This window comes from Petaurus breviceps, unplaced genomic scaffold (genome assembly GCF_028583685.1).
Source record: "Petaurus breviceps papuanus isolate PSGF00001 unplaced genomic scaffold, PetGlider_PUasm1.0 76, whole genome shotgun sequence".
In the NCBI taxonomy this organism is placed as follows: domain Eukaryota; kingdom Metazoa; phylum Chordata; class Mammalia; order Diprotodontia; family Petauridae; genus Petaurus; species Petaurus breviceps.
Genome location: NW_027186473.1, coordinates 13,739,611 through 13,763,366, shown reverse-complemented (window position 1 = coordinate 13,763,366; position 23,756 = coordinate 13,739,611). Strand labels below are relative to the sequence as shown.

At 38.4% G+C, this 23,756-nt stretch overlaps 2 protein-coding genes across 3 annotated transcripts in view; one reads left to right on the top strand and one right to left on the bottom strand.

Annotated features, from left to right (window-relative positions):
* PAICS (phosphoribosylaminoimidazole carboxylase and phosphoribosylaminoimidazolesuccinocarboxamide synthase) overlaps positions 1 to 23,756 on the bottom strand; it is a 76,779-nt gene that overhangs the window by 20,092 nt on the left and 32,931 nt on the right. Inside the window, exons 8-11 of one of the 2 annotated variants that reach the window (XM_069105281.1) lie at positions 18,627 to 19,028; positions 17,639 to 17,701; positions 11,565 to 11,710; positions 4,407 to 4,461 (exon numbers count right to left, since the gene is read on the bottom strand). In XM_069105281.1, the coding sequence (XP_068961382.1) occupies positions 4,407 to 4,461; positions 11,565 to 11,710; positions 17,639 to 17,701; positions 18,627 to 19,028 (666 nt within the window). Of the gene's footprint in view, positions 1 to 4,406; positions 4,462 to 4,807; positions 4,827 to 11,564; positions 11,711 to 17,638; positions 17,702 to 18,626; positions 19,029 to 23,756 lie in introns of those variants that run through there. The other variant, XM_069105282.1, reaches the window with a different exon arrangement.
* The window catches only part of PPAT (phosphoribosyl pyrophosphate amidotransferase), a 50,475-nt gene continuing 31,741 nt past the window's right edge, over positions 5,023 to 23,756 (top strand). Inside the window, exon 1 of the mRNA XM_069105284.1 lies at positions 5,023 to 5,427. Within this exon, the coding sequence (XP_068961385.1) occupies positions 5,300 to 5,427 (128 nt within the window). The 5' untranslated portion in view covers positions 5,023 to 5,299. The remainder of the gene's footprint in view (positions 5,428 to 23,756) is intronic.

Genomic DNA, 23,756 nt, shown 5'->3' with positions numbered 1-23,756 from the left:
AAACAAAGAGTATTTTTTAAAAAGGACATTTTCAAAAATGAAAAAAAAAATAAGCATAACTAATTATATCAAAGTTAAGTTTGAAAAGATGTGCAACAGGCAATATCTGTAGACCTCCTACCTCTGCAAAGAGGTGGGGTTTGATATATGTTTTTTAAACTGCTCTAGTCCTACCTCCAGTCCTAAAACCCAAGGGATTAAGAGTATGTTTCCTAATCCGATGCTGAAGCATAAAGATACTAGGTAGTACAGTGGAAACCAATGGATTGATCTCTTCTAAGGACTAGTGGTTAATAAGAATTTTTCATAATCAATGTAAAGTCTAACTAAAACCTTCCTCATATACCTGACTGCTATCTAAATAGCCTGTTTCCTTCTCCCTCATCTTAATTTTATATAGAACATTTTCATGTTCGTACAATATGCATTAGACAACTTTTTTATTTCTTTTTCTATTGTATTTTGGTCTAAGAAAAGCTAGCCAGACTCTCATATTTTGGCAAATCAACGTGAATACTGCAAATGCAATTCCTTTCCTCAGTTCTCTTCCTACTCTCGGCCCTGTCCTCTAAACCAAAGCACATAATCAATTCAATAAACTATGTGCCAGCCACTATGCTAAGTGCTGAGGATACAAATAAGGAGAGCTCTAGGCTTCCAGCCTTTTAATCATAGGGGAGAGATAACTGAGGGAGTTGAAGTGTCAGGTATCAAAAACTGAGTCAACCATAAGGAAGTTGAGATTTCAGGTGAACAGCTCATGCAGGGTAAAACATGAGAGTGGAAACCAAGTAAAGCTACTGAGAGAAAATAAACAACTTCAACTAAGACTGTTGGAGAACTTGGGTTATAAGGTTTCATAATGGGCACAGGGCAGGTGGAGTATGAAAGGCTCAAAAGTGGTCTTAAGGACATTATAAAGAGGAAGCCAAGCAAATATTAAACAGAAAACAACAGTTGCAGAGTGAAATTACACAAGGGCAGATCTTACTCTCCAGCTCTACCCCAGCATGTAGTAGAAGAGTAAGAATAGGAAAATATCATGAGAGAATTGGTTTTGATTTATCTACTACTCTATAGATGAACCTGAGACAGCAAGGGCAAGATTCTCCTCAGATCTCAGCCCCCCATGACAGGTGAAATTGGAAATAACTGAGGAAAGAAAGACTGGAGCTTCTGAGCATATCCATCTATTGAACAATGTTTGCCAATTGCACGACTAATTGGGCCAGGCCTCCACAGGCTGTCATTGGACCCTGATTATAGGGGCAGACATTTTTATGCATTAAAAGAAAACAATTAACAGGACATAATTTAGGATACAAGATCAGGTAAGCTGATTTCTAACTGGAGGAAAAGGGGCTTTCTCAGTTGGGAAGAGAACAAACAGGTATAATTCCCTGACATCAGAAAAAGACATTTCCCCTCCAAGTATCTGTAATCAATTAAGGAACAAGAAAACTAACTTACCAGTATGGGGTCAGTTTTCACATAAGACATATGGGTTGCTTGAAACATATAAATGTGAGAAAACTTCTCCCATCAATCTTCATAACTGACTGGGTTTCTGGTCAGCATAACCTAGGTCCTTAGTTATGGGTCTTCAAGAAACAGAGGTGGACCAACTTCTTAGCCATGCAATATAGGTTCAAACAATAAAATAGTTTTCTCAAAATTCCCATAATTGAATAGAAAAGGGAACTAAGCTAAATCCAGAATTGAGTCACAATATGCAATCAGTTTGATCCATACAATTTTTATAATTTCCTTTCCCTCTACAAGTTTGGGTTGATCAAGAAGAGTACCATAAGAAGCCTTGAATAAGAGGACCAAATTAAGAGAGGTGTTAAAAAGTGTGGACTAGGTGTCAGAAAGTTAGAATTCTACTTCAGATATTTATTAGCTTAAATAAGGTCAATAGCAGTATCTATCTCATGATAGTAGTGAGCATTAAATGGAATAATATGTGTAAAATGCTTTGGGAATATTAAAATAGAAATCCTGGCTTTTATTACAGGCACTGAAAAGCCATTTGAAATAGGGTTAGAGAAGTGAAATGATTTGTCCATAGACATTGCAGCTATTAAGTGGCTGAGGCAGAGGCTGAACCCCAAGTCTATCACTTTTGACAATGCATCACTGAGAAGCCAATGAGTATTTTGGTCCACTTGTGGAGGTTTTATTTCTTACTGGAAACTTCTGACTTGATGTTTTGCCACAATTAATAATTATTCATATTAACACAATGCTTACTATAGCAAAGCACTTTCCTGTGAACAATTCTGTGAAGTAGATGGTACAGCTCTTATTGTTTTCCATTTCCCATGAAGGAAAAACTCAGGCTCTGAGAAGTGACCTGTCTCCATACTTACTATTTTAGTGATGGGATCAAGACCCCTAAAAGGAAAAGACCATGTCTTTTGCAAACAACTCAGTCCCTGAATCTTCCCATGTTTCAGTAGCCCAGATCACTGGCCCACCCCAGCCTACCTACATCACTTAATTAGCTTGACAGTCCTTTGCTATAGCTCTTGGCCCAACCACAGACTACTTAGCACTCTTTAATCCCATTTTGTGTATAACCATCAGTCTCACTCCCATTTACTTGCAGTTTCTCTAAGAATCACAGCACTACTGGTGTTACAATAAACCTTGCCACTTTGACTGGAAGATGGTCTGAGTGCCTGAATTCATTCCAGGCAGATGATGCCCTCTACCCTGATATTTTGGGGCTCCCAGTAACCCCAACCCACATCGTTTGAACTTAACCAAGGTGTCCTCACTTTAAGTTCATTCCTTTTCCCAGGATTAGCTCGGGCACTGTCACTCAGTTCTTCCCCCGGTTCTAATTTATTTTGGATAATTTGATTCCTGGGGCTTTAGACTTAAGCAACTGAAAATTAAGGCAACATGAAGGCTGCTACACAAACAGATCAAAGTACCAAGCTGAATTAGCCTCATCACTCCTTTTTCTTTTTTTTGGTAGTAATGGACCAAGGGATGCCAAGTTAGGTTCTGGAAGAAAGGTATATGAGGGTTGTCTGAGAAAAAGATTAGACTGAGGCAGATTCTTTTACCTCTTATCTTTATTCCTATCTCCACCCTGCCTCCCCCCCCCCCCAGTTTTACTGCCACCTTGAAAGCTAACATAAAAATCCCAATTTTTCCAAGACCTAGCAGGGATACTTTCACCTGAGATTTTAAAAATATTTGGTAACTGTATTTTCCTTTGTAACCCTGTGCATTTTACTTTATGCACTTAAAAACATTCTGAAAAGGAATCCACTGGCTTCTTCACACTCCAAACAGTCTTAAAAAGCTTCATTCCCTTCCCCAAACTCAGAGTAGTAAAAGTACAATGTATCTAGTTGCTAGGTTGTTTCTGTGCTCTTATATCTTTCCAATAAGGGTTCCTTGACTACTGAAAAGAATTGACTGTGTATTGTCGGGTATATATAAAATGTTTAATAAAATCTTAAAGTACTATATATATATTAAGTATTGGTTAAACTATTAAATTCCCTTCAGTTATTGAGAATGTGATGTCCATTCTGTTACCTCTGGTAAGTGAATATCTTTTCAATGATAAACTTACTTCTGCAGCCCCTTCCAGAATACAAGTTACACTATGTAGGGTCCCTGGTGGGGCTAGCTCTCTACACTTAGAAATGCAACAGATGTCTCTATGTAATAATTTTTGGGCTACTTTATATTCCAGAATGTTACAAAAAAAGGCAGCGAAGTAACAACTGACTTTCTTAAGCGGTCTTTCTTAATTAGTGTAATTCCAGTGGTTAGAAGCGAGTCTCAAAAAGGGGGAGGGGGAATGTTTCATCTCTACTCTTAACTTCTCGGATCTTCGATTTACTGATGTAACACAAACCAGAAAGTAAACATAAAACAGGAGGATTCTTGGGCTTCTCAGAAAACGGCACGATTGTAAATAACGGGAAAAACTTTTGGTTGGCGCTGATTGTCATTAACGTGATCAAGTTTGCCGAGTTTTCTGTTATCCTCCTTTCCCCCAGTTTCTCGAAGTTGTCTTTCCACGTCCCCCGCAAACACGGGCGCTGCCCCCCTGCCCCCCGAAGCCGTGCATCGTGGGCTGCCCGGGCCATCAACTGCTCGCTACGCGGGCGCAGGGCCAGTGCACCCGGGCGCCTAAAAAGCGCTGCGCGACAGCTCTCCCCAGTGGGGGCTGGGCCCAGGGAGCTTATTTTTTGGAGCTCGAGCCGGGCAATCCGCCCGGATTTCCTCTATGTCTGGGTCCAAACACGTGCTTGCCGAGGGGATGCAGGCGGCCCTACCCCGCGACACCCCAACAGATGGCTTAGCGCGCTCCCGAGCCCAAGACGTCCCCCCGAGCCCAAGTGGGGGCTCACGTGGCCCTGGCGGGGGTCACTCACCTTCGGCGGTCGCCATTTCTCTGGTGGTGGCGATGGCTAAAGGGAAGACAGGAACCTGGGGAGGAGAGAGATGAGGTTAGGGATAACAGGCTGGTTGGCTGGCCCGAGGGGCGGGTCTAAGGGCAGCGGAAGCTCCTCCCCTGCCGCCACGCGCTAGCTCTCCCGCCAACCCGGAGGAAATCGCTCCGACAAGATAGAGATCCGCTCCGCCCCGGAGAGATTCAGGGGGCGGGATAGGCCGCGGCTTCCCGCCGCGCACGCGCAAGGGCGAGAACCTGAGCCTCGGCCCCCTGGCGCCCCCACTCTCTCTCCTTCACGTCCGTCACCACGTTTTGTCGCTTTTCCGGAAAAGAAGATTGCCGGCCCCTCCTCTACAGTCCCACGCGCGCACCCTCCTACACCTCAGAGCCCTTAGGTCCCGGGAAGTTCTGGTATGGGCTGTAACGGGGCTCCGCCGGAAGGAGTGAAGGCCGTGGGCGTGCGCTGCAGCACTTAGGCGAAAGTTGATTAGCAGCTATGCTTTGTGCTGGGCCCCTAGAAACTGCGGAGCGGTGCCTGGGGACAGGAGTCAGGCTGGCCCCACCCCCTGGTCCTTGGCTCCTCCCTCCCGCCCGTGACATCGTTCTCCCGCTTGTCTAGTGAAACAGCCGCCTCGGGCTCGGGTGGAGTTGGCGCTCGGGGTACTCGTCTGGGAGCAAGGGCGGGAGGGGAGACGAGTGAGCCACGCGCCGCGTTCAAGCCCTAGCCACGTGCCGCTGCATTAGCCAAGGTAGCCCAGGGTGCGAGGGAAGCTCCGGAAGGCGAAGAAAGCGCGCTAGGCGGGCGGGAGGAGGGGCAGCGGGTTCACGAGGGGCCGCGGCCCCTTCCACGTCCACGTGCTTTTTGGCGGTGTTATGGAGCTGGAGGAGAGCGGCATCCGCGAGGAGTGCGGTGTGTTTGGCTGCATCGCGTCGGGAGAGTGGCCCACGCAACTGGATGTGCCCCATGTGATCACCCTGGGGCTCGTGGGACTTCAGCACCGGTAAGTACCCACGTGGAAGTGGGGGCCCACTTTGGACTGGGGAAACGTTCATGAGGCTGGAGTGGGGGTACAACGGCCCAAACCGTCCACTCCATTCCGGGGGGGCGGTGCTCTTGTCCCCCACCCACTTTGGCAGGGCTCCTTGTACCCCCACCTCAGGGGAGAAAAAAGAGAGGAAAGGGACTCCGTGCTCCAGAGCTGGGACGGCGTGGACCACCACGTGCTCGAGGCTCCAAACACCTCCCCCCCAGGGGGGTCTCTGACGCACGGATGTCAACGCTGCGCCCGGCTGTGGGGTTTGGGGGGAGACACGGGGACTTAAAAAGTTGCTCCTTTCCTCCGTGGGTCCAAACTTGCACTCTGTCCACCAGCACCCAGTGCCACTCACGACCTTAGGGCACAGGTTGTCCTTCCTAATCTGCAAGCCGCTGGAGCTGTACTCGTGATCCATCTCCGTGGGATCCGGAAACACCCCAGTACCTTGTCACCCTGAATTGTGCGCGCTGGGGTTCCAGGCGGCGGAAGCCTCGGACACCGACATTCAGGGGAACAACCTTTGTGGTATTTGAGAATTAGAGACTTGAGAAGAAGTGTGAGGAGAAATCTAGCACCTAACTTTAATAAACAGAAGACTAGCTTAATAGATAATTGATCAATTTGAGAATGAGTGCTTGGGTTTAAACATTAGCTGTTGATCCAATACTTAGAACTAACGGGGAAAAAACTAGTTGATAATCTACCTACTAGCTAGGGAAATCTCTATTTTTACATTATGTAAGGAATATATATATATATGCCCTTTTATATGTGTGTGTGTATATATCCTTTTGTATATGTATACATATATATAGCTAAGAACAATTGATAAGAGACCATAATAACGTTTCTGATCTCCTCCTTGGCTTCTTTTAAGTTCCAGCTAAAATCCCACCTTCTAAGATAAGCCTTTACCGATTCCCCTTAATGCTACAGTGTATTCCCTCTTGATTATCCGCAATTGAACTTGTCTATCATTGTTTACCCTTAGTTGTTTGCATGTTGTGTCCCCCATTAGTCTGTTCTCTTTGGAACAGTCTGGTTTGTCTTTCTTTCTACCTTCAGCGCTTAGTCACCAAGCACCAGCACAATAAATGCTTGGTAGTTGGGAAACTTGGGTTTGAATCTTGGCTAAATCATTTAATCCTTCTGCACAAGTGTCTTTAAGACTCAGCTTCAGTTTATCTTATGTGTAAAATGTAGGTAATATTTGTACTATTAAGTCCACAGACTTGTAATGAACAAATTCCTTTGATACATAAGGTTTTTTACTTGCCTCACCACCTGATTTATCCTGAGTGTTAAAGATAGTTAATGAAGATTTTCCTTTTGAGTTAGAAGAAATGAGACATTGATTATTATTAAAAAGTATTACATATTTCTCTAAGGCGACATGGCATTAATAGCTTACTTGCAAAGGTAGATATCTTTGGCTTCACTTGTACAAATTAACATAAAACATCTTAGTCATTCGTTTCTGTCTCTTCCCTTATGTGCCAACAGTTTTTAGGACTAGAGGTAGTTGAAAAAGGTCAGATCTTTTCTATTCCTTGCTGTTGAGTGAACAAATTGATCTGAGTGCACCCCTCCCACATATATGATTTACTAGACTCATTATGAATAACTATCTTTGACTAATCCTTGAATTGGTTCTGACTGAGGTTTACTTTTGTCATAATCAGAAGACTTGACCTTATGTCCTGGTAGTAAAGTAAATTTAATTTTGTATTATTGAATAATATTATCTGCCATCAGGCTCGCCACCTACTGGAAAAACAAAACATTAAGGTTCCTTTTCTTGAGTTTTGTGTTCTGAGTACAGGACTATGAATTGACCTTGAATTTTTAATTTTACTGGTGAATTTTAGCTTTGTGGCTAAAATTGGATAAAATTCCTCTCCCTCCTCCTGAAATGGTCATTTCAGAGGGGAAGAAGTTTAGTTAAAAGCTTTATTTTCTCTTCACTTTCCCCAAATTGATATTGGCAATGTTGGGAGGGGAAATTTATTGAATCTTGTTGTCATAATAACAGAATGGATCTACAGTATCCATTTTAGGAAAGTGTTCTATGGTTACTGCTTACATTTCCCTTGTAAGAGCTCTTTGGGCAGTTAATAAGAATGTTGTATGAAAAGACAATAAAAGCTTTGCTTTTGAACCTCAGGTTCTAACAAGTGGAAACAAAGGTTAAATCAGCAGCATAAACTCCTCCCTTTAACCCCTTCTTCCCCCACTTCATTACTGGCTCTATAAATGTGCTGAGGAGTAAGTAGTAAAACTACTCTTTTAAGAATAAATCTGTACAACCTAATTGTTTAATTACGTGGCTGTCTATTCCTTGGAAAGACCTGATCAGAGGTGGTTTGATAGGTTTAGCTTATTACAAAGCCTTATATATAACTATTGGCTTTTATGTTGGGGAAAAAAATAAAAACCTCTTTGCCAAATGGAGAATTAGATGCAAAACCAACAGGAAATAAAAATGTGATTTCATTATATGCTAGTCTAGAACAAGATGAAACTGGTTTGAAAAGTTGGAACCTGTCAGATTCAGACTACATGTAATTGTTAGCAAAGACTGTTGTGTCAGAAGGTAACAATTTTCAGAAATCAGACATTTCTGGGGTGGACAAATGAATTCATGGAAATAAATAGCTTCTTTATGAATTCCCAAGTGAAAATAGGGAACCATTAACTTGCTAAGCCTATACTAACCTGACCTAGCAAGGGTATTTAGAGGAGTGGTGTTCTCTTGGAGAACTGATTCTGATTGGACTAGAGATTTAACTCCCTCAGTTCTAATAAGATAGCTTCAGAAACCCAGACCTTTTTTAGCACTCCACTCACTTTACCAGTAAGGCCCATAATATGTCAATAAGGGCTAGAGACAGTTGGATATCTGTGTCTTTCTGTAAAGTTAGACGAGTTCTGTTAGATTGTTCTGAAGGTTTTTTTCATTTCATCATCTGTGGTATAAAAGTTTAAAGGTTTGACTGCTTATTTCCTTTATAAAGTACAGAAACAAGAAGGGCAAAATTACCAAAGCTTTCATAGTAATCATACTTGGTTCTATCTTGCATCTCTTATTTTGGGCATGTTCTAGGCAGCTGAACTCAGGAACTATGTGCCTGAATTTGAAACCTCGCTATTCAGGGAGAGCTCCAGAATTTCTAATAGTAATAAAGAAACTTCATATAAAAGCAAATTGAGTTTGCTCTTGGTTATTTAATCCATGGTAGTACCATTTATTAGCACTTATTTTTAGCAGACATTCTGTCCACTTGCAGATTTGTTGGGTAGTTTGGCTTCTTGTCAAAGGAAGCTTTAGACTAATATTTTACAACATAAAAGAGGTTCCCTTTTCCTGACAAGGTTTTATTTTTTAAATAGTGCTATAGAATATCCCTTTGCACCTCATTATATAAAGAGATTTGTCAACAAAATAGATTTTCCTACCCCTATCCTTTACAAGTTTTTTTTTTTGCCAAACATATCAGACCAAATATTTTTGAATAAAATACTGCCTCATTTTATGGAGGCTTAACTGTTTAAGACATTGAGGAATGGAGCCTCCTACATGAAGACTTTCCTGAAGGCCTGTGTTAGTGCTTTCTCCCCCAAATTACTTTGTATTTATTTTGTGTTTCTTGTGTGTGTAATATGTAATCTCTCCCAGTAGAATTTTAGTTCTTTTTTAGGATTTTGTCATTGTGTTCCTAGCACCTGGTACAAAGTTTTGCATATGGGTACTTACTAAATGCTTTCTGATTCATTCTATAAAAGGAGTCATCAGATTTCACAGATTGTTTCATATAAGATGGCTTTAGATTCTACAGCTAAAGTTAGTGGATTTATTATTTACTGAAGTTTATAATCTCCACCCCTTGAGGAAGAGGGAATTCTATTGTTCAGGACATAAAGCAGTTCCTAGCTGTTTGCAACCACCATGGATCCTCAATTTAGAGAACCACAGTTTGGAAACAACTGCATTGGTATTTAATTACTGTAAGTAACTCTGGATATTAGGCCTGAGGCCAACTCCCCCCCCCTCCCAATCAATCTTTAATCCAAGCAGCAACTTTTAAATTATGTAGTTTACTATTATAAAATCTCAGTTGGAAGGAAACTTAAGAGTCCATATAGTTCCATCTCTACTTATGCAGTAATCTCCTCTGTTACATCTTTACAAGTATCATCCAGCTTTTCCTTGAAGGATTGCATTGAGGAGAAATCTACCTCTAGAGAAATCCCTTTCCCTTGCAGATAGTCCAAGTTGTTAGGAATGCTTCCTTTCAGTTAAGACTAAATCTGCCTCTGCAATTTTTACTTATCTTTCATAGTTCTGCCCTCTATGACCAAATGAACAAGTCTAAACCTCCTACATGTTAGACCTTAAATACTTGGAAGACAGTTGTGATATCCTAAGTTTTTTCTCCTTTAAGCTGAACATCTCCAGTTTCTTCAGCAAATCTTTAGATGATACGGTCTCTAGTCCGCCTTACTATCTGTAATGGCAAGCAAAGTATTACTTTGCTGCTTGTTTCAGCTATTCAAGTGCCTTTGAGCCTCGGCTTTGATTATGTCAAGGCTCTGTTGGAAACAGTATATATCATGTTGCCCTTAATAGGCCTAAGGGAGTTTGGAGACCTTCCTTGCCCTCAATTCATCACTTGGAACCCAAGGTGGAAGGAGGTGGGAGGAACTTGCCAAAAGAGGGGCACAGGAAGGAGCAGAGAAGAAAGCTAGAGCATGAGCTGAGACCAAGCAGAACTGAGAGGGAGAATGTTTGTGATGTCCGCGCTCTGCCTGTTTGTTCTGTTTGTGTAGATGTTACTTTGTCAGAACGAAGTATTCTGTCTGTTGAAAGACATTACCAGAAGCCCTGAAAGAGGACTTTATTGTTGATACAGAAGCCCTGAAAGAGAACTTTACTGCTGTTTGCAGAAGTCCTGGGACTTTACTGTTGATTTGTGTTTGATTTCTCAGACAGAAGCTTTGTCTGTTGGTTTGTGTTACTTTGTCAGACAGAAAGTGAATTGAAATGATAGTGAATATTGTTGTAGCTCTGTCAAGTTTTGTTTTCTTAGAAACTTCAAAGAGCAGTCCCTGTAAGCTGAGGTATGAAACAGGAGCGAAAGCTGCCTACATGTGAATCCAGGCAAGAGCTGGGAGCAGCCAGCCCTGTGGAAATGGAGCTAAAGGGTTAGGAAGTCAGCCTTGAGTTAAAATGGAAGAGGACTTACTTGGGTACGCTGCATTGACTGAGATTGTGACTTATTTTGACCTAGGGGTAGATGGTGTTTGTACTTTCTGCTACCCCTTAAAGATGATTGGAAACCAGTCTCTAGTTAAGATGAAAGAAGACTTTACTTGGGTACTCTATATTGACTGAGGAGATTCTGACTTACTGAATGATATGTTTTGTTTAAGACTATGTGGCCACCGTAGTAATAAATTGTTGTTATATTGTTGTGAATGTTGTGCTTTAGTTTCTTGAATGTTTTGCTTTAGTTTATTGCCAAATAAATAGAGTTCACTATACTATGTGATTAGATCCTTTTTTTTTTTTTGGAGGGCATTTGGGGTTAAGTAACTTGCCCAAGGTTACACAGCTAGTTTTGTGTGTGTGTGTGGTTGTTAAGTGTCTGAGGCCAGAACTGAACTTGGGTCCTTCTGACTCTGGGCCAATGCTTTATTCACTGCGCCACCTAGCCTCCCCCTATGTGATTAGATCCTTAAAGTTATTAGCAGCAGCAGTCCTCAGGAGAGCTGCTCATGATTGGCCTTACACTATTCTGGTCATTCTCATCTGCAGGTATTTCAGCTTGTCAGTATTCTTCATCAAACATAGTACCCAGAGCTGAACATAGTATTCCAGAAATGGTTTTGATAGGACCAAAATATACTTGAGGAAGGGCATCTTCCTTATTTCAGAAATTATGTCTTTTAGTAGAGTAAAAGATCTCATGTTCTTTAGGCTACAAATCTCACCAATATCTGATAGTAACGGACAACCATGGGAAGACTAACAAAAATTTAGCAGCCTGAATTAATCATGCACAAAAATAGTCTTCCATGTGATGAAAATTTAGGAGACTTACCTGACTGGTGGACTGTGGTAGGTTGATATGCTTTGTTTCCTGTCTGCAGAAATTGTTTGTAGAATCTTTTTGTTCTGTTGTACTTTGGTGGAACTCATGCATAGTGGTGTCAGAAGTGCTCCTTTTTAGAGGCAAAGAGACCAGTTCTAGAGGCAGAACATAGCATATTTACTACAAGGACATGTAAGGTTTAGAATCATAAAATGTTAGAATTGTAAGGGACCTCAGAGGTCATTTAAATCTAGAAGTGCCAAATTCATGGCCACCTGAAACCCGCAAAACTCAGTGCTTCCAAATCAGATTAAGATGTAATTGGGAAATGTTTAACAAAATAAATAAAAATACAACATAGATAATATTAATTGTGGTTTTCTGAGTCAATAAATGTTTCTGTTTGAGTTTGACACCCTTGGTCTAATCCATTCTCCTCACTTTACACATTGGTAGGTAAGGTCTAGGGAATTCAATTAACTTGTCCAAGGTTATAGGCTAGTAAGTGTTAGAGCTGTGATTTGAACCCAGGCAGTTGGTGCCCTCTTGACATTAATAAATGTTATGCCCTGACCTGTGTTCATTATATTAGGAAGCCAGAGATTTAGAGCACTACTAGATCTAGGGGAAAGATCCTGAGAAAGTGTTGTTTGTTTGAGTGTTTTGGAGAGCCTGTACTGAATGACAGTATCCACTTGAGATACAGTGTCTCATAGTGGATTGAGGACCATAGTAGTAGAGAACTGATGTTAGATTCAAGAAGACCTGACTTCAAGTCCTATATTACATAGCTGATTTGTGACTCTGGACAAGTCTCTTAACTTCTCAGTGACAGTATATGGCTTATAAATTGTACCAAAGTTAATGATTTCCATTGGCAGAAGGATTTTGACTTAGAATTCCCATAACCATTGAAACCATAGGTTTGGACAAAAAAACCCCCAAATCCTGATATTTATATATATAGCTCTTTAAAGTTAACCAGGTACTTTACCTATATTCATCATAGTATATATAAGTAAGTGTAAGGGCAAATTTTTTAATATTTATGTATCTTAAACATGATCTCTGTAATAAAAAAATTGTTTTTGGCTCTAGAAACTACCTATTTTAATACATTTGTTATTCTTATATCTTTTTAACTCTAAAATTTTTCAAGCTTGACATTTTATTCTTTTAATTTATTAAAATATACTTATTTTAATTTCTGCTTAGGTCTTCAATGGTTTGATATTGCAGGAAAGGTAGCATAAGGGATCAGAAAAGGTTTGTGCTTCTTCCCAGTCCAGTTTAAATAACTTATCATGAAGGAGAGAAATCCTTATGGAAAAGGGGCCCTCCTTCCTGATCGTCCCAGCAACAATTGCTGATCACCTGCCGCCAGCAGGCAGAAAGACCCAGGAGTCCTCACAGTGGTAGCACCTATTGGATCACCATTGCTGCTTCTAACTCATGATACTTCAGAGAAATATCATCTGACATCCCCTACCTTCGAGGAGATTTGTCTTTGGGGATACAGTTATCCCTAGGTGGATCTTTCATGGTACTCCCTACCCTTTGCCTTCTAGTTTGGCTCCTGGCATTTGTGTCCAGAGGCAGACTTAAGGGAAGTAAGTGAGTATGGATATATGGTTGATTAAATGTGCCTTTTGGAATGATTTTTGAATGATTCTATATTATGGATTATGATCCTGCTTCCCCATTTCATTAAAGAATTGTATTTTTCCAAGTACATTGTGATACACAACCAGTTATAGAAAGAAATAACTCAGAAGGACCTTCAGGTAAACCTTGTTTAACTCAATGTGTTCTTGGTAAAGTTATGTAAATATATATTAGTAGGTACACCGGTATTGGTATTTTTCCTAACAATTATCTATTGCTTATTCCACATGACTTTTGTCCATAAGTCATCCACAGAAGACTTACCAGATATTCCACAGATCCTATAGTTCTTTTAACCTTCCACAGGAATAAAACTTGCTATAGAATTGGTTTATCTTCATTTTCCAATGGTACATTTCTTGGATAATAATCGTCATATCATTTCATGTAAGTTATTATTGGTAATGTGTTATAGCCTACCATTGCCCTTTAAATTCACTCAGAATTTTCATTCTTTGGATGTTATAGTGTTCCATGTTTCACAGCCATATAATAATGTAAAAAGACTGCTGGCATTAAAGAGATATTTTTGTGTGGTTGGAAAGCAGCTTCTTGGGGGGGTTTTAGCTTGGAACAGTTATCCAAATGCAACCCTACCCACTTTTTCTCATTCTCATGTTTACTTCTGGGCCCAGCTTACTGCTTATCTGCACTGAATATTCAGCTTTTATGTACTGGTGTATTAGCTCAATGATTTGGCTATCCAACTGTGTTGTCATACATCATTTCTTTTTTCCAATTTGTTTTTCTTCTTTGGATTGATAAAATAGTTTTTTGTGTGGGCTTGAATCTTTTTTTTTTTAAGAAATGTAATATTCTGGGGTTCAAAATTTCACATCATGTCATCCAAAGACAGGAAGATAATTTCCTTGTTCTTTGTAGGGAATCTTTCTTGAATTTGATCATCATATGGTCACTTCATGCCTTTCTTAATACTGCTCTTTGGGTGGCATTCTCCTCTTAGCTACCTAATGAGTGGAGGTGATTCTGTGCTCCCTCAGCTTATGCCAGAAGGCTGCAAGCTCTGGCATGTCACATCAAGATGAAAAGTTTTCACTTACAGGACTGGTGATTGATGAATGGCAGCATAGACATCGTCTCTGGACAACCTGACTCACCTTCAATAGACTTGATTCTGGGGGACAATATTTTTTGGCTACAGCATCTCTTAAAGACCATCCATCAAATTGTAGAGAGAGCGTGATCTCTGACAGTAGCGGATTACCCACAAAGACATAATTAGAGATCCTTGAAGTATTGATATTGATAATCAGTGTTCTTAAACAAAATTACTTCTTTGGATGTGTCTTTCAAGGAGTTGCATGATGGGACATCCTTGGAAGACATCCTGTAGGGATGCTTAAAGATACATTTTGATATTTAGAGTAAAATCAATAAAAATGGGAATTAGTCTTTCTAACCTTTTAAGCTTTCTAATTGAAAATGTAATCTTTCATGTTCATTAAGTATAATCTCTCTTTGTGGGGGGACTAATGGCATATAAATAGTGAAAATTTATATCTAACACTAAAAGTTTTTTTAAATCTCACAGCATCCCTGTGAGGTAGATATCCTTGCCATTTTAAGGATGAACATGCTGAGAAGCGGCATGGCATAATAGAGCTGGTTTGAGGAGTCTAATAGGACCTACATTCAAGTCCCACTTCTGTCCAGGGCTGGGGTAGTCAGTTATAGAGTTAATTGGGTTAAGAGACTAAGACTCAGTTGAAGAGCAAGTGTGGATTTGGTATTTTGAGAGAAGTTTCTTTACATTCTCATCAGAAAGATGTGTTCTTGGTCAGTCACAATGCTAGTCACAAGAAGAAAGAGCCTTCCTGGTTTAGTCCAGCACACTTAAAAAATACATTTATTTTTCTAAAACTTAACAAGCATATATTTTCTCATCCTTCCACCTCTTCCTACTCTTACTGTAAAATTAAGAAAAACAAAATTTGTAACGTAATGTATAATCAAGTAAACAATTGGCCAAGACCTAAAATGTATATTCATTCTGTATCTTGAGTCAATCACTTCTCAAGCAAGAGGTGGGTATCATACTTCCTTATCTGTCCTCTGAAGTCATGGTTTGTCATTACATTACTCATATTTCCTAAGTCTTTCAAAGTTATTTGTTCATAAGGTTGTCCTTTTAAGTTCTGATTCTGTTAACTGCATTAATTCATAAAAATCTAATCAGCTTTTTCTGAAACCATCTCTTTTGACATTTCTTACTTCATAAGAGTATGCTGTAATTTGTTCAGCCATTCCCTAAATAATGGTCACCCTCTTGAGTTCCAGTTTTTTGCTATTACAAAAAAGAGTTGCCATCACTGTTTTTGTACAAATGGGTCTCTTTCCTTTCTTTGACCTCTTAGGGGATATAGACCTAATAGTGACATTGACCAGAATTCTTTGTGCTATGCCAAGGATTATTATTACACCAAGGATACTCTTATGATTTTTTTCCTCAGTCAGTAAGCATATCCTAGTCCAGGCATGGGGAACCTGCAGCCTGGAGGCCACATGTGACCTTCTAGGTCCTTGGGTTCAGGCTTCTGACTGAATCCAAGTTTTACGGAACAAATCCTTTTATTAAGGGGATTTGTTCCATGAAGTTTGGACTTCGTCAAAGGATTGCACTTGAGGACCTAGAGGGGCACCTGTCGCCTCCAGGATGCAGGTTCCCCAGCCCTGTTAGTCATTTAGTGTCTTTGTGCTCTTTAAGATATCTTGAAAACCTTTTAAAAATAATGCTATTTAAAATTGTGTACTGTACAGTTAATTGGTGTGCAATTGTTCTTCTCAACACTCAGTTTCTTATGGACTATTTCCAATTCCTACATGATACATCAAATATTAGATTTAAAATATGGTGACTTCCTTGTCATCAATGAAGGAAATAGTTATTTGTTCCTTTTTTCATCTGTTTCATTTTTTTCTAGTTGAATCTCTGCATGCTCTTGGAATAATATGGCTTAATTGGTGCTCATGTCAAACTTTTTTGCAGATTTTTCTCCTCTTTGATGTTTGTGAAGCTGAGCTTTTCTGTATCTTCTTGCATAGCATTTTAAAAACTATATTGATGGCCTTTTTTTTACATGGTATTCATTTCCTGATCATTTTCCTATTACAAAGAAAAAGAATTAAAATCAGCTGCCACCATTCTTGGGGAAGAATTAGTATCTACTGGATTCCCCAAAAGTCTTTATCTTCAAATTTGGTCTTGATTTTGACTGGTAATGTTTTGGCTTGTTAAGATACAATTCATTTTATTTTTGCATGTGGGTGGTGGTGATGGTGATGGTGGCGTGTAATGTTTAGTGTTTGCCATGACCAATGCCTTCTGACTCTTCTTGAAGAAGTATTCATACTCAAGGTTCCAGGCTTCTGCATAACTTCATGCCATTGATCTTTCTTTTTTAACCCCTAATATATTTTATACCATTCTTCCCTGTGCTCATTTTTGCATTGATGTACCTGTAGATTAAGACTTATATTGACTTGGTTTGTAGGGTCTTGTTATTTTTTTTGTTAATGTAGGCTAAGTAAGGAAATCATTCCTTGGAAGATGTATTTCACAAGAGTAATAGTGTAATATGCTTATGAAAACTGTAGCAACTGTGTGACTTATTCTGAATCAAGTGTAATATTGTAAAATAGTGCTATAAGTTGATAAAAGGATAGTGACACTGTACTTAAAAGAATAGTATTTTTAAGTAAACTTAAATACTTTTAAACTATTCTTAGTTTAGGAATCTGATTGGAGAATAGATGGCATATAGGTCACTATAGGTCTAGATCTGTTTCATACAAGATCCTCATTTCAGGGAAGAAGACCTGTCCACAAATATCTGTTACCATTTCACATTTGGATTTTTGGCCATTGGATCTTCATTCATTACAGTGCAACTACTGTCTGTTCTGTTCTGCCCTACTGTTATCTCTCTCTAAACCTCTAGATCTTTCCCTTGTCCTGAAGGAGTATTATGTTATAGGAGTCTTATACTCAAGAAATTAGTGCATATCTGATATTTGCTGTTTGAGGATGATCTCCTTTATGGTTCTAGTTTTTTAAAATTAGCAAATCTAATAGACTTTAAGCTGCTTAGCTTATGATTTTTCTTCAGATCTTTGATTTCTTATCATCCTAGTGTCCTCTCACTTTAATTCCAATGTTGATAAGAAGTTGATGGTGTGTATCTTAGAAAAAAATATTTGTCTTCTGGTCTGGGAAAGTTCTCGTTATAGATATTATTATTCTTAATGAATATTTCTCAGCAGTATCCATTGCTTTTCACCAAGTTTGGAAACAGTATATTTAGTCTAATTTTTCATCTTCATTTAAAAGACAAAATCATTGGCAACTGCTATGCTTGAATTTAAAACACATAAAAACTTGGTATTTCTTAAGCTCTTACCATTGTCATATGCTTTTCTCTTGTTCAGAGATCCTGCATGCATGTCATGGCCTTCAACTGATTCTTTAAAAAGAAAAGTAGGGTGGGGTAAAGGGAAGAGAGAGAAAAATAAGTGATTTATGACAGGCTATCCAGAATACTTTTGTCTTCAAGCTTACTTTTCAATTGAAAATTGCAAATGCAAATGAAGCATTAGGTAATACTTTTGGGGTACTATCTCTCCAGCCTGTAAGTCAGCACAAAGTGGTTTTTGAGGGGGTAACCCTTACAGAAAACTGATATGTCCCAAAATATTTTCTCATTTGCATATGTATGTGCATGTGTGGAATATGCATGCAAAATTATATATATATGGTGGCATTCTGCAGTGAGACAGGAAATGAGAGGAAGATGTTTTAACATACACAAAAAAGGGTGTAGAGGAGTAGTAGAGCACCAAAGAGAGAAGGGTAGAAAGTGTTAAGATAAATTGTTTAAATGAGGTAAGACAGGTCATTGAGGACATCTGATACCATTAGAAACTCAGTTAATACCATTGTGAACCTGTGGAAATACCAGCCAAAATTTTTTTTTGCTACTCGTTAACCTTAATTTTCCATCCTTCCTCTTTCTGGTAGTTGAAATTTTGTTTTTACTATTAGTGTATTTGAATGCAGACCCTGAAAGCTGATTGTACAGTTTGTACCATACAGTCAGTTTACTTTAAGGACCAGTAGGGTCTTAGTCATTTCCTGTTGTCTGTGTTTTTGTTATTTAATTTCATATATTTCCACTAGAAACAAAATAGGACCAGGGAAAAGAGATTACAATTATACTATAAAGTTAGGGAATGAGGTTGAGATTGATTCAAATAAATTCATAATTAATTATTAAATCTTTTTAAAACACGAAATAACAATTACAGATGTCTGATTTATTCCTTAAGGTAAGAAAACAAAGTAGAGTTACTCAAAAAACTAAGAGTGTTAATTTACCAACATTTTAGTACCTGATATAAGACTAGAGTTATTTTTCCAGCTGTGCGTTCCAGGAGTCTGTCGACTTAGGATACAATCAATTTCTTCATAAAACCTCATTTTTCTTCTAGGGTTATCAGCAAGATGGTTAGTTTTCTTTTGTAGCACTCTATATTCATATTTTAAATTTTTATATTTTGTACGACACTGTTTCCAGTCTCTGTCTATTCCAAACTGCATTAGCCTTCTCGCAATTTCCTTGAATATTTCTTTGTTTCTTGTTGCCCCTTCCAGCATCTGCCTTATTTTTTCATCTGACCATATATGTATTAGTGCTCTGACTTCATTGTCACACCAGTGCTTTCCAGCCTCAGCATCACTTACTGTGATGATCTTTAAATGATTATGAGCATCTTCCAAAGGGATATGATTATCTGTAAATCAAGGAAAGATAAAGGAAGAATAAGATAAAAAGGAGACAGAAGTATATCTCAAATTTTATTTAGATCCTTACATATGGTGACCTTGTCTTACATAATGACTCTTTATAGTCCTAAACAGTATATTATGCATAATGGGCACTCAGACATTTGTTTTGATGTGATTTGATTAAATCAAAGTCAAATTAGGTTTCATAGTACTTTTCAAGCAATTTAAACTGGTTAAAATTGTAACTCAACTGTGAACCCAGTACTTTGGAATATGGGAACTCTGATATAAACCTATTCCAAAATTAGTTTTGTAATTTTTATAAAGTTTTGTTACTATGAACTTTCCAAAGATAGTAGAAGTTCTTTTTAATTATTGAATATAAGTGAGTTCCTTTCTGAAGCCTTGGAAACTTTCAGTAAAATAGAGTTGTTCTTTGTTGGAAAAACATTTATTCTAGGAAATTCAGCTTGTAACAGAAATATCTAGATTTAAGAATTTTATAATTATCACAGTCATATAGTTTTACCTGCCAGCAAATTTTCTTATTCAGTAACATTTCTGACATCACAAAATGAGACATGAAGTTAGAGTTAAGTCATCTATTCAAACTTTTCCTTTCTACAGATGAGGTATAGAAAAAAGTTATCAATACCTGTGGTCACAGAATTAGTGGTAGTCCCTGCTTGAGCTCTTCTGATGACTTGGTGCATGAAGCCTAATACTTTTAGGCATCTTGTTCCATTGCTGGATAGCTCTAATTGTTAGCCTTGATTTAAAATCTAGTTATGTTTACAGTTCTATAGTCAACTAAAATATTATTGACTCAGATATGTGTGAAAATATGCAGCAAAACAATGGGGAGGATGATGCACTTGTTTTTCTTACTCATTGGATTATTTTGGAATCTGAGGACCTGATTTTTAAAATCTTGGTTGTTCTTAATGACTATCTTTGATCTCAGGCACATCACTTGACCTGTCTAGGGCCATATAGATGAGAAATATCTCATCTGTACAATGAAGGGTTTGGACTAGGTGACCTCTAAGGTTCCTTTTCAACTCTTGGTCTGTGACCCTGTGACTCCATGAAATTCTTGGTCTAGCCACATAAAACTCCACATCAAGCAGCACACATTTTCCACTTCATTGGTCTAAAAGGAACAAGTCAATGTTAAGATACTTAGAATTATGAGATGAAAATATTTTGGTTTGGAGAACGTAGTGAGGCAGGAAGGACCTAGTCCAGGGGTGGGGAACCTGCAGCCTAGAGGCCACATAGGGCCCTCTAGGTCCTCGGGTGTGACCTTTTGATGGAGGCCAAGTTTTACAGAACAAATCCTTTTATTCAGGGGATTTGTTCTGTGAAGTCTGTATTTAGTCAGAGGGCCACTAGAAGACCACAAGTAAACTTTAGGTTGTAGGTTCCCCAGTCCTGCCTTCTGTAGTGACTCCAATTAGACACTTGAGAAATACTTGGTGAGGAAAGTGTGAAAGAAAAATAACTGACATTTATTTATTTAATTAATTTATTTTTGCTTTTTGGAGGGCAATTGGGGTTAAGCGACTTGCCCAAGGTCACATGGCTAGTTTTTGTGTTAAGTGTTTGAGGCTAGACTTGAACTCAGGTCCTCCTGATTGCAGGGCCAGTGCTCTACTCACTGCGCCACCTAGCTGTCCCAACAACTAACATTTAGATTTGACTTAAAGATTTGCAAGAGACTTTACATATATCATCTCACATAGTTTTCACAGCAACTCTGTGAGACGGGTTCTCATCCAACCTTTTCTAGTGAGGAAACTGAGGCTGAGGCTAAATTCATTGTCTAGGGCTGCACAGTTGTTATCTCAGGCCAGGTCTGAATTCAGGTCTTCCTGACCAAGCCTAACACTGTGCGCACTATGCTGCCTCGTGGCCGTAGAAGGTAAGACTGTTGTTCCACATCTTGCAGATGAAAAAAGAGGTAGATTTGATAGAAATTTTCAAGAGGAAAATTTGAAAATTCAGTAGTTTGATTTCAAAAAATCACTTTAAGCATACTTAATTTTCATAGTCAAATTACTTGAATAGGAGGTGAATGGATGGATTTCCTGCTCCATCAAATGTGTTGTGACAAAATGATCTAGTAGTTTATTGTTTTCCACATTTGACTAATGCAAAACTGACCTAGCCATCTGGCACTTTTTTGATATGCCACTTATTTGGAAGGGAGTTGAAGGAATTTGGGCTAATTCCATTCTGCCAACTCAGGTAATAGAGAATTTGCAGGATACTTCTAGGTCTTTTACTCCTACATTAAATGAATATAGCATTTTGGATCATTAATTATCCACTTTCAAGAAATAATAGAGAAGCAGAGAAAAAATTCTGGTATTGTGAAACCATCATTTTTTTTTTTTATGTTAATGTTAAGCTCATAAAAATATTCTCAACATACTTGGGTTGTATTTTTAAATAAAGTTTCTGGTTTTTGCTTAATTTGTTTCTGACACAAAATAATCAAAATTTAGAATTTGCTGAGATGTACAGAGGGACTACCTTTCCTATTCTCCTTACTTTATAGAAGAGGAAACTGAAGCACAAAAAAATGAAGTGACCTATCATGATTATAAAGTTAGTGACAGGACAGGACAGACTTGCTGTATGTATATATATATGTGTGTGTATATATTCACACATATACATACATACATGCATACACATAGAGAATATGCTTGACAGTGGAGAAGGGATGGACTTTGGGAACCTATGCCTTCCTTCTCTTCCTGAAATTTACCAACTGTTTCTCAGCTTGTTTTACAAGTCTCTTGAAGGGATAGGAAATATAGGGAGGCAACTTAATATGTAGTAAGAGCACTAGACTTGAAGTTAGAGAATTTGGGTTCAAGTCTTTTTACCCTGGCATTTTGTATGGCCTTGGTCAGGTTGCTTCACTTAACACTATTAATGTATGGAATAGTATAGATTTTATCTCTTTTTATTTTGTAGAGTTCCAAGTGTCAAATGAGAATATTTGTGAAAGTGCTTCATAACCATTAAGTTTCAAATAAGTCAAAATTGACCTCTATATAGAACTTCAAGGTTTGCAAAAGGATTTATAAATAAATAATCTTATTTGATCTTTGCAACAACTAACTCTATGAAGGAGGTACTAGGGTATTTTCCTAATTTTATGTTACCTAATGTTAACTGCATCTTCACTGAAGCAAGGCAGTCTTTTTTCACTCTTTCCTAATTGATTTGATCAGCATTCTCCATAGCCACTGTTCTAAACCTTCTTTTTCTTTATGGCCTTCCATACTTTTCCTTGCCCTCTCAGCAGAAGAGCTGTGCTTTACTCAAGGATGTTTAACATTATTATCAATGACTTTGATAAAGTCATAGAAGATATTCTTCTCACATTTGAAATGAATAACTCCCTGTGTATGACAGAGTTTAGATGCAAAAGAACTTGAAAGGCTCAATCATAGGCTGTAATTACTTGGATGAAATTTTATAGGGATAAGAGTAGATTCGTGCCCCTGGGCAAAAATGAGCTTCACAGAAACATATGAAGACATAAATTTTCTGGAAAAAGACCTGGGGTTTTTTTTAGACGGCAAATTCAATGAGCCATCAGTGTGATTTATATGGTTGCCTAAAAAACTAATGTGATTGTGGGTTCCAGTAAATTGGGGCATAGTTTTTAGAAGTAAGGATATTAGTCCCCATAGTCTGCCATGTCAGGGACAAAATTGACAAGTTGAAGAGCATCCAGAGGAGGTCAGCTACTTTTAAACTGTGCTTTTAATTTGCTTAGAAAGAAGTTTGATGATGATGCCTCCCTGCTAAACCATGCACATCATGATGTCAGAAAATTTTTTCTTTTTATATTTGCAGTGTAAAACTAGAGAAACATATTTCCATTAAATATCCATTTTTATAGATATTTAAATGATCCTTTACCATATTTCAAAGTGCTTTTACTTATTTAGAACCAAAGAATTTAAGTATGGAAAGGGACCTTAAAGAACATCTCATTCAACTCCTTTATTCTGACAGATAAAGAATCAGTCCAAGAAAGATTGAGTTGCCTAGGGTCTCATAGGCATTAAGTGACAAAATTAGTCTTTACTTCTGACTCTTCATTTCAGACTTGTTTCTCTCATGTTGCAATAAGACTAAGAAACTAGTAGCATATGTATATAGGGACAAATACCTTTTTGTTTATAAATGATTTTAAATTAATTCCTTATATTATTGGCATTATCCACTCTCTTGGAATTGAGGACTGGATTTCTTTAACTTTTTTTTATTGTTAATTGAAATCTTTGGGATTACTTAAAGATTTCTTTTGTCACTACAATCATATTACCCTACTGGTGGTGATAATATTTACCCTTTTCCCCTCACTCATCTTTTTAAGGAATCCCCTGAAGGATTCCTGGGGAGGAAAAATCTTTTACTTTCATTAGCTTCCCAGATGCATTCTCTTATATACAACTAGAACGTTCCCTTGATATGTAGAAGGAATGTGATTCAGTAGAAATAGAATGTATTCCTTGTTTTAGGACTCCTAATTTCAGACCCCAGCTCTTTACTTTAATAATTACCTGTGAGACCTTGGATAAATAAGTCACCTAATTTCTCAGGGATTGAACTAGATGATCCTAAATTTCCTTCTACCTCTAAATCTGTTTTCTAGTAAAATCAAGTGTCTTTTACCAACATGTTTTTGTTCATTGGACTTTATT